The 10,185-nt window shown below is 53.6% G+C and overlaps 1 protein-coding gene across 3 annotated transcripts in view; it reads right to left on the bottom strand.

Annotated features, from left to right (window-relative positions):
* Positions 1-1,774: 1,774 nt before the first annotated feature.
* The window catches only part of CORO2A (coronin 2A), a 60,753-nt gene continuing 52,342 nt past the window's right edge, over positions 1,775-10,185 (bottom strand). For all 3 annotated transcript variants that reach the window (XM_043487058.1, XM_043487057.1, XM_043487056.1), the window contains exons 6-12: positions 9,866-9,982; positions 9,047-9,151; positions 8,233-8,329; positions 7,121-7,233; positions 6,745-6,835; positions 5,705-5,979; positions 1,775-4,687 (exon numbers count right to left, since the gene is read on the bottom strand). In XM_043487058.1, the coding sequence (XP_043342993.1) occupies positions 4,556-4,687; positions 5,705-5,979; positions 6,745-6,835; positions 7,121-7,233; positions 8,233-8,329; positions 9,047-9,151; positions 9,866-9,982 (930 nt within the window). In that variant the 3' untranslated portion in view covers positions 1,775-4,555. The remainder of the gene's footprint in view (positions 4,688-5,704; positions 5,980-6,744; positions 6,836-7,120; positions 7,234-8,232; positions 8,330-9,046; positions 9,152-9,865; positions 9,983-10,185) is intronic.

Below are 10,185 nucleotides of genomic sequence, written 5' to 3'. Positions count from 1 at the left end.
CGGCCGCCGCGTCAGCACCCTGAGGACTGCGCCGTGCCGTCCCGCCCACCTGCCGCGGCGGTGAATGAATGCTCAGGCCTGGGCTCCCGGCTGCGTCTGGCCCAGAGGCAGCCACAGCAGAAATGGGGGTCACGTCGAATGGGCTACCTGGAAGGAGGTGGGCTTCCCCCGCTAAGTGACCCTTGTCTTGATTAGGAAAACTGCGGCCCTGTGGGTGGGGCCAAAGTTGGCTGTGGCCTTCTGGGATGTTGTGCATTACCTACATTTTTCATTTTCCCTTAATTCTCTCTTGCCTGATTTCCCCAAGAGACATAACCATTCCCGCAATTGTGAGAAACCGTTCTGGAAACTCCAATTGCCCCCACGCTAAAGTCTCAGCATCTATGGAATGTCAGTTGGCATTATGGGAGTTCCTCAAAAAATTAAAAATAGGACTACCATATGATCCAGCAACCCCACTCCTGGGTGTATATCCAAAGAATATGAAGTCAGGATCTCTGAGATATCTGCCTCCCATGGTCACAGCAGCACTGTTTACAATAGCCAAAATATGGAAACAAAGGTGTCCATCCATGGATGACTGGAGAAAGAAGGTGTGGTACATGTATGTACAGTGAAATGTTATTCAGACTTAGAAAGGGAAATCCTAACATTTTCTAAGTAAATGAGCCTAGAAGACATTATGCTAAGTGAAATAAGCCAGATGGAGAAAGACAAACACTGTACCATATCTAAATATGTGGAATCTAAGCCAAAAAAAAAGTCAAACTCATAGGAACAAAGAGTAGAAAGGTGGTTGCCAGGGGCTGACAGAAAAAGGTAGGGTGGGGGAAAAGGGTACAGACTTTAAGTTATAGAACCCATAAGTTCTGGGGACCTAATGTACAGCATGGTGACTGTCATTAATAACACTATATTGTGTACTTGAAATGTGTTGAGATTGGCTCTCAAATGTTCTTACCATGCACAAAAATGGTAATGTGAGGTGTTAACTTGATAGTGATGACCATTTCACAGGGAATTGTGATGAGTAGTCCCAATTGCCCCTCACAGTCCAGGGGAAAGAGAACTAGTGAGGTTCACCCACTTCTGGCAACATGGAGTATGCAGAGGAGTGGCTATGGGAAGCATAGCCTTCCAAGACCCCACGTGCCCTGGATTTCCTTGCACCCATAGCCGCTCCTCTGATGTCATCTCATCCTCCTCAATCTCAAACTGTCCAACGAGTTCATAACCATCTCTGCGGGACACTCCCTAGGCATTGCAGCTCTCCATCCAGCTGCTTTCCTGGCTTTTCGAAACAGATCTCTCCTCTGCATCTGTCCCTGCAAAATATACTCCACTCCCAGGCTCCCTCCGAAAGTTCACTGTATGCCATCTTACTTTCACAAAAGACCTACATGAGTATTTGTTTTCACTAACACAAAACTGAAGCGGATTCTCGCTTTTCTAAAAAAAAAAAAAAAAATTCGGCATCTGTTTTGCGGAGTTATTACAGAGGCATCAGGCACCTCCTAGCGCCCCCGGGCAGTTGGAGTGGCATCGTCACGCTCCTTCTGCAGGAACGACACTCCGCATCCTTAACATGACGCTGTCTTAGCTTTGAACTGCGTCTGTGAGCATCTGTGCTTCCCCTTGACTTATTTTGCATGAAGGTAATTGCTTCTTCACGTTTCAGCCATTTTGGCTTATGAAAGGTTTCATGAGCACCTTCTACATTCAGATACCGAGGGAAACCTGTATTTGTGAAACAAATCAAGGAAAACTCCATGTATTAAAATGTCTAGGCAGATGTTTATTATTTTGTTAACTTCTTTCCATTGCACAATTCCACATCTATTTATCTTCACTTTTAGTTATTTTTTTATAAAGGTACAAGGAATTTCAGAAACAATATTAAAACAATCAAAGGGTTTCAGGCACGGTTTCGTATTAAAAGCATAGCTCGATTTCTGACTTCCTGCTTCCGTCTATGATACAATCTCAGTGATTGTAGATAGATGCCAGAGCTCATCTCCCAGTGCTGTCTTCACCCTCAGAAAGTTCCTGAGTCAACAGTCAGGGGGGCCTTAGGGTATGGAGTAAGGAGATGAGAACACAGTCTGGGTGTCCTGAGCAAATGCTGGGCAAGTCCTACTTCATCAGTCAACAACAAAAACAATTTTTAAAAAATGACTTAAAAAAATATCTGATAAAAATTACCTATCCCTCTCCCTTGCTGTGAAATAATTTAAATAATTTATTGTAGATGTTAAAAAAAGAAAGGAAAAGAAGTTTGTTCATGGGTGCCTTCGTATTGTCTTTAAGCACGAGGTACGGGTCCCTTGGGTGGAGGAGAGCTTGAGCAGGAAGGAAAGGCTCCGAGTGGAGGCGGCATGTGGGCAGCTCCCCAGACAGGACCTCACCTCCCAGCCTTTCCGCTTGTGCCTTTGGGCTTGATGATTCTTCATTCTCTGAGACTAGGTATTCCCTTTTGAACTTGGGGATAACAACGCCTAGCTCACCTGTATTAGAGGAGGACGTGTCAGTGAGTGGGGGTGAGAGGGCTTTGTAAACTGTGAAATGCTGGTCACAGACGAGGTGGGGGGAGGTAACCCCATTCCGTGGAGCTCTGCTTCCCCGACAATGCCTGAGATTTGGCCTTTGGCAAGCTTGGCAGGACCCAGCAACTTAGTAAACACGACAGGGAACGTGGGCGTATCTGGTGTGTGTGGGCAAATGAGGGGACTCGGCCATGGCAAGGGGAGGGGGCCATCAGGGGCACAGAGCCCTCATCGTGTTGCAGTCGGGGGTCCCAGAGACCCCCAGGATGATGTTTCCTGCTTTTTAGGAGCTTTCAGCCTGGACTTAGAAGATGGGGTTGGAGTCCCAGATCCTGTCTGGTGCTCACGATCCCCATCTTCACTGAAAATAGGTACAGATGGGCCAGTCCACTGGGTCTCTGTCCTGACTGTGCTGCAGAATCATCTGGGAACTTAAAAAACATATACCAGGCCAGGCCCTACTCTGGAGATTCCGCATCAGTGGTCTGGGGTTGGGCCTGTATGTCTGTGGTTCCTGAAGGCTCCCAAAGGAATTCGAACATACAGCCTGGGTTGAAACATACCAGGCCCGAGTGGCCCTCCTGCAGTTCCCATCTGAGTTCCAGGATCACCCTGTGCTTTGGGCAAAACTCATGGCTGGCACAGCCTTGGTAAGGAGGGGCACATTCAACGTCCAGCATTCCCTGTCTCTAGCTGGGTTGTTGTACTGACCACGGAGAGAGAGAGCGCCTTAGAGAAAGGGCTCAGAATACACAATAGAGAGACACAGAAAAACTGTCAGTCTGGCAGGGAAGTCAGGGTCATCTGGTCCCAGTTCCTTGCCCACTACAGGCATCCCTCTCCAGAAGTCCTCCTGGGTGGGTGCCACACTTCCAGGGCTGGGGCTCCCCACCTCCTGGGGACCTCTCCTGTAACCTTGGGCTGAAACCTGCCTACATCATCCTGGAGGAGGCAGGCTCTATGACCTCAGGGCTTTGGTGGTGGCGGTCAGTGGTCACAGGTACCACTCTGCGGTCTGCATCCCCACCCAAGGGACAGTGTCTACACATACTTGGCTGATTCCAGTTGAAGGGAGAGAGGATGGCCTTGTGTCTGTGTTCCACAATTAGGCGGAACCTTGACTTATTTCCTGGAAGTTAAACTTCCTCTGCCCCTTTGTCAATATCTTTTTGAGTTCCTGCAGCAAACCCAGATCATCACCCTGCAAAGTAGTTTTCCTCAGGTCAAGGCCAAGGCTTTTTCATTTCAGGTGGCAGATCCTCTAAAGGACAGCACATTCCAGGGGCCTCCTTGCTCAGATGGAGAAAGTGAGGCCAGAGAGTGAATGACTTCCGAGAGGTCACAGAGCAAGTCAGGGGCACAGATGAGCCCAGAACCGATGGATTCCTGCCCCGTGGGCTGGGAACCGCACACGTGCTGCCTCACAAACAGCAGACAGACCCAGGAGACCAGGAGCTCAGCCCAGCCCAGCCACGTACTCTCTGGGGACCTTGATTACTTGCCTGTCTCTGGGCCTCAGTTTCCCCATCTATGGAATAAAGAAGCTGGACCATGCCACTTCTTCGCAAACTTCTGGTTTTTAGTAGGAGAATTATGTATTCCATAGAAGCCAGTATTACAAAACAAAACAGCCCTCCTGGCTTCACCTTCCCCACCCTGCCTTGCTATGAACCACAGCTTGAAAACCAGAGGCAGCTTCACCTCCTAGGTCCTTCCAGCTCTAACTTTCTACAGTACTGTTTTCCCCTTGAGAAGTTATCATGGACCCTTCAAAGCAAGTCAACCGAAGGCAAGGTATCATCTAAAAAGATTCAGTTCAGACACCATTGTTTGAAGAAGGCAATTGGAAAATCGGCAGCAGGTCCCACTGGAATCTTTCAGCGACCAAGAGTTTCATTTCTGGTAAAAAATATAGAAACAGTAGCTGTTCTCGGAGGACCTGTGGTTTGGTTCTGGACCTCCGCATGGAGCCGACTGGTGTCCCTGAGGGCGAGGAGGGCAGAGGACTCTGCTCAGAGCCTTGGTGAGCTCATACGCAAGTTTCTGATCTCCAGTTCCAACTGTTTGGCCTGGACCTCGCGCTGGGTCACCAGCTCGCGGAGCCTTCGGATCTCGTCCTGTTGCCGATAGAACATCTGCAGCAGCTGGGAGAGCAAAGAGCGGAGGGGAGGGTCACCGGGAGGGCTGTCCTGGGATGCAAGGGGGCAGGACACCAGCAGGAAGCACTGACACTGCCCCTGTCACTCAGAAAGGGGGGTGATTGCATTAACAAGGCTGAGACTGGAGGGGGCAGCCATGGTAGATCTTTTACAAAAACCTTGCTTTCTCCACCCAATAAATGAAATTCAAAAAAGAACTGACGTTTCAGATATTTCATGTCTCCTTAGACTTCCCCACAGGTGGAGGAAAGGATACTTGGCCCTGAAGTCCTGGAGACTGGAGTTTTCACCACCACTAAACTATGTGACCTTGGACAGGCTACTTATCTGCTCTTGAACTTCAGTTTCTTCCCCTGGAAACTGGGGGTCAGAAAACTAACCTCGGCATTATTACAACTGCTGCCGGTGTACGGGATGGCACTAGATGTTGGGTGTTTCCCCTAAGGATCTTCGTTATTCCATTGAACGCTCACAAGACCCCATGAGGGTGGGAAGTAGCATTAGTTCTCCCACGTCACCGCTGCGGAAGCTGAGGCTGGGGGAGATTCAGCCCCTGGGTCCCAGAATTAGCGCTCAGGAGAGCCAGACTCAGAATCCCTCCACGAGACACCAGCCCTTATATCTCTGAGCTGCTACTTACTCCCTGGGCCGCTGAGAAAAAACAATCAGATGATATGAGTGCCTGTCTAACTGGGACCTGGCACACGGGATAGGCACTTAACAAAAGTTGACTCTGAGAGCACAGAAAATCCTAGAGAGTCAGATCCAGAAGGGACTTTAATACCCAAGTCAAACCCTCGGCTTTTTACACCATCTGTAAGTAAACCCACCATATCTTGGCATGCGGATGGTGCTCACGACCTGCTTGTTAAATGAACCAGCAAGGTGGGTTCAGTGGCCAGGCCGGGCCACACCGCTGGTCATTTTTCTCGCCCTCACTTTCTGCCTCCCCACCCCAGCTGCTCCCCATCCTTGGTAGACCCACCCCCACCGCGTTCGCACCTCATTCTCTGTCTTCGGTGGGGGGCATTCAAAGATGTCAAAGCCATCTGTGAGCCAGGTTTTCTTCTCCTCCAGCCTGTGTTCTGCCGCCCACCTTGGCGCCTTCTCCTCTGGCAGGGAGAAGGGCCCCCGGCCATCCTCTGCAAGCAGCCTTCCTGTCTGGTTGAGGAGATGAGGCGAGGTGGGGGCCGTGGGCACGGACAGGGTTCTCTCTGAGGGCAGAGGCTGCGGGCTCAGCGGCTCGGCACCAGGCCTGAGGGACATCAGGACGGGCTCTGGGAGGGAAGCAGAGGGCTGTGAGAGGTTGGAGAGCCCCTGAACAGACGCGCCTGAGGGACGCTGATACACACGGAGCCACACAGACGCGAAGATACATGCCACATGTGTGGCCCCATGCAGACAGGCACAAGCCCACAGGCCAGAGCGGAGCGTAAATGCACGCATGTGGTTAGGCGAGGCTGGGTTTGCAGGGGCTGCCCCAGAACACCGCGAGCTCCTCCTGCCTGTGGGGCACTCTGCCATCTACCAGGTCATGAACTCTCCCAACACCGGCCTCCCACTCTGCAGGCCCTTGTGTTGGCAGACCCAGGAGGGAGGGTCAGGGCAGGCAGAGCGGGCAGAAGGGCCTGGGCAGGGGCCACTGCCTACAAGGTCTCTGGGGTCAAAGAGTAATTGCAGAAGTGGTGGGCGGATGGGCAGGGGATCCAGCTGAGACGGTCCAGGCAGTCTGCACAGCCCAGGGTTTAAAGACATTTTCCATGGAGCAAAAGTCCTTGAATTGGGGGGAGTTTCCTGAGCCACTCTGGGCAAGCCCCTTCCTGCCTCGATCCACGTGTATGCATCCTGATGGCCGGAGTCTCACCCACTGGACCCCCAGGAAAGGCCCCTAGTTGCTCTTAACCAGCTGTCAACCACCAGTCCTCCGGGGTTATGGGTTACGGGAAGACACAAATATCAGGCAGACCCTCTCAGTCACTTGGGGCCACTGGACACTCCAGTGTCCCCCACATTTCCCCGAGCCTTTCCTCTGCCTTCCTCACCTTTATTCATCCCACTGAGCCACTCCTGGGCTGTCAGAGAGGGCTGGGCGCTGGCCGTGGGCGGGTAGATGTCCTCTTGGTAGGATTCTGACTGCAGGAGCAATCAGGACAGTGAGTGGGGATGGTTGGGGGGACCTCTTAGAGAGCCTGGGGTGCAGACTCTCCCAAGCCCTGTGAGTGGAGGAAACTGAGGCCCAGAGCAAAGGGCCGTGCCCCAGCTCACTGAGCAACTCACCGAGAAAGCCTTCCCTCTGAGGAGGGGCCACCAGCCTCCGGCGGCTCCCCCGGGGCACGGGCACCAGGCTCCAGGCCCCAGGCTCCTCCTCCTCCAGGAGGGGCTCCTCCCTCCCTCGGAGATGGCTCCCACCGCCCTTACCCGTCGTGGTACAATCATGGATACGGGCTCGATGAGGCTTTTGGTTGTGATCAACTTGTAGAAACGGAAGATCTCACAGGAGGACACGTCGAGACCTCTCTTTGGCATAACACCTGTGGGTAGATGACGGAGGAGGGCCAAGAGATTCCTCAGCTGGGGCCTGGGGCAGCAGGGCCCCAGGGTGAGTGGCAAAGCCAGGCTGCACACCTGGTTGTGAACAGAGACCACCTTCCTCCCACTGTTCTTCCCTCAACAAAGAGTCCTACACTGGCTCAGGCCCCGTGCTGGGGAGATGGGGTTGGAACCATCAGACTTTGCCTGCCATCTTTAAGGATTTTAGCCAGACTTTTACAGGAAGTGTGCTCTGCTCAAAGCCCTCCATCACTATCCCCACAGCTCCCAACCCAGATGGTCTTTTTTTTTTTTTAATTTATTTATTTAGGTTGTGCCACTTAAAAAAAAAAAAATTTAGGTTGCAGAGTCTCAGTTGCAGCATGTGGACACTTAGTTGCGGCATGCGGGGATCTAGTTCCCCGACCAGGGGTTGAACCCAGGCCCCCTGCATCGGGACTGTGGAGCGTGGCCCGCTGGACCGCCAGGGAATTCCCCCAGATGCCCTTAATACAGCGACTCCAGCTCCCCTTTGATTAACGTCAGCACGCTCTCTTATCTTTCTCCACCTTTACTTTTAACCTAGCTGTGTCTTTACGAATAAGTGGGTTTCCTGTCGAGGGCACAGAGTTGTATCCTGTCTTGTTTTGCTTCTTACCCCTAAACATACTTAAAATCTAGGGCCTCTCTTAGGTCAGGGTCCCCCACCTTCTTGCTCCTGTTGTAACTGCTCAGCTTTCAGCTACAACACCTCCACACTCCCCCCAAGTCTCGCTCTGCTTCCCTTTTGGCGCCTCGGGTCTTGCCTCCTCCAGGAAGCCCTCCCTGGCTTCTTCCTATGTGCTCCCAGAGAACCTCCCACATACGTCAAGTAGAGCTCCCATCAACTCAGAGTCTTGACCTGTCTCCCCTTCCACATGGGGACTCTTTTAGGGCCGGGCCTGCAGCTGACTCGTGCCTGTCTCCCCAGGCCCCACGTGGCCTCCGCGTCCCACACTCACCGATCCCCTTCTGTGGGTTATAGGAGTGGTATTCCGTCAGGTAGTTCAGGTGGGGCTTGTTGGCACTGATCTCATAGTAGTGGATGTTCCTGTCCCCCTGTGGGGGAGAGGGCGCCGTTCAGGGCTGGGTCCCGCGAGCCCCCTCCTGGCCCCACGGCCGCACGTCAGAAACCTGATGCTCACTATGGGTGTGACTTGGCAGAGCCACCTCACACAAGGGCATACCAGGGGATGGTCTCCACGGCAGCAGGGGGTCCTCACTTTAACACTCAATCCCCCCAACCATGACCCAAAGCCCCCCCGTGTGCCTCCAAGGCAGAGGCGTGGGGAGCACAGACCTGAACCCCACTCCATCCAAGAGCTACACACGAAGGTCAAGAGTGTGGTGTCCTGAGAGCATCCAGCGGGTCTCACCCCTGGGGCACTTCAGGTTGTCACTGTCATAATGACTGGGTGGGCAGGTAGCTGCTATGCCTGACCCTGGGGTGAGGGGCCAGGGATGCCAAACACAGGACAGTCCCACCCGGCGAAGAACCCCCTCTGCCCCAAATTCGAAGCTGCCCCTGCCAAGAAACACCAACTGGCCCCTCCTCACCTGGACCCAGAATTGGGGGGGTGACTAGCTCAGGGTGTCCGGCCAAAGCCCTGGCCCCAGGTGCTCCTGTGGAGCCTGGAAGGTGGGACAGGGCTGGCTGGGGGCTCACCATGGGGGGAGAGGATCCAGCCACTCCTGCCTGGCCCTGCCCCTGCCCTGCACTCCAGGGGCCCCAGGCCGGCGGGACCAGGCATCGGCTCCCTCCCGTGCCAGACTGACCTTCCCCACCACGTAGAGCATGCTGGTGTCCGCGTCGTAGAAGGGAAACAGCACACCGGAGGAGCCGTCGAGGTCCACCTCTGTGACAGGCACAGACAGGTCATCCTGCAAAGGAAGGAGGTCCGGGAAGGCCTGTGGGTCACTCACGGAGGACCTCGGCCGAGCTGAGATAAGAATTCCTGCCCCGGGGCTCTGTGTGTGTGTGTGCGTGTGTGTGAGAGGCAGACCACCTCCTTTTGCCTTGCTGGCATTTTGCCTTTAACAAATCACTTCTCATACGCATGACGTCACTCCAGCCTTCCTCCTCCTGGATTTTGTCTACTATGAGGCAAGGAGACTCAGAGATAGAGAGGAAGCAGCCCGTTCAACTCTGGCCAAGAGCTCCTTGAAACCAGTACTACTTGGCCTCGTCCTCACCCCCTTCCCCACCCCCACCCACGCTGAACAGGCAGCTCTTCTTGCTCACACGCCTCCCTATTTCATCCTAAGTCCTTGCCCCAGCTGTTCCCCCCATCCAGAAGGCCCTTTCCTTCTCCCACCCCACCCCAAGTCCTGGTCCCAGGCTCAGCCACCTCCCCTCCCTGACACCGAGGCTTCTCCTAAGTCCTGACCGCCCCCCCCCCCCGCCGCCGCCTTGAATGACAAGATGCAGAAGATCTGGGTGATTGCCATCAGGCTGTTGGCACCTCCCTGGTTTTCATCAATCAGTTTGGTCAGTGAGTGAATGCCTGAATGAACAGATGAAGCCAGCACTCAGCGAAGGGGTGCTGGGGGGTTGGTGTGGTGAGGGGTGCTGGTAGGGCTGCTCTGGTGACTTACCTGGTCCCAAAGGGCCATCTGCCGGTTGTTCCACCGGGATGTGCCGGTGGACAGCAGCTTCTTCAAGTTCCCCAGAAATAGCACTTTGCTGGCCCGGTGCCCTTTATAGTTGGCTTCCTGGAGTGACATGTGTGGTCAGGGACTCCTTGTCTTCCACCCGAAATGCCTTCTTTTCTCATCCCAGTTCTGCCTGGGGAATCCTTCCAGAGGCACCACCTCCAGGAAGCCTTCCTGGATCTTTCCCAACCACATAAAGTCTCTCCCACTATTTTTGTTGCGGGTTCTTTTTTAAATTAAGACAGAGGCAGACTTCAGCCCAG

The sequence above is a fragment of the Cervus canadensis genome, chromosome 14 (assembly GCF_019320065.1).
Source record: "Cervus canadensis isolate Bull #8, Minnesota chromosome 14, ASM1932006v1, whole genome shotgun sequence".
NCBI lineage: Eukaryota > Metazoa > Chordata > Mammalia > Artiodactyla > Cervidae > Cervus > Cervus canadensis.
The sequence above is the reverse complement of the archived record's forward strand: the minus strand, read 5'-3'. Positions and strand labels throughout refer to the sequence as shown.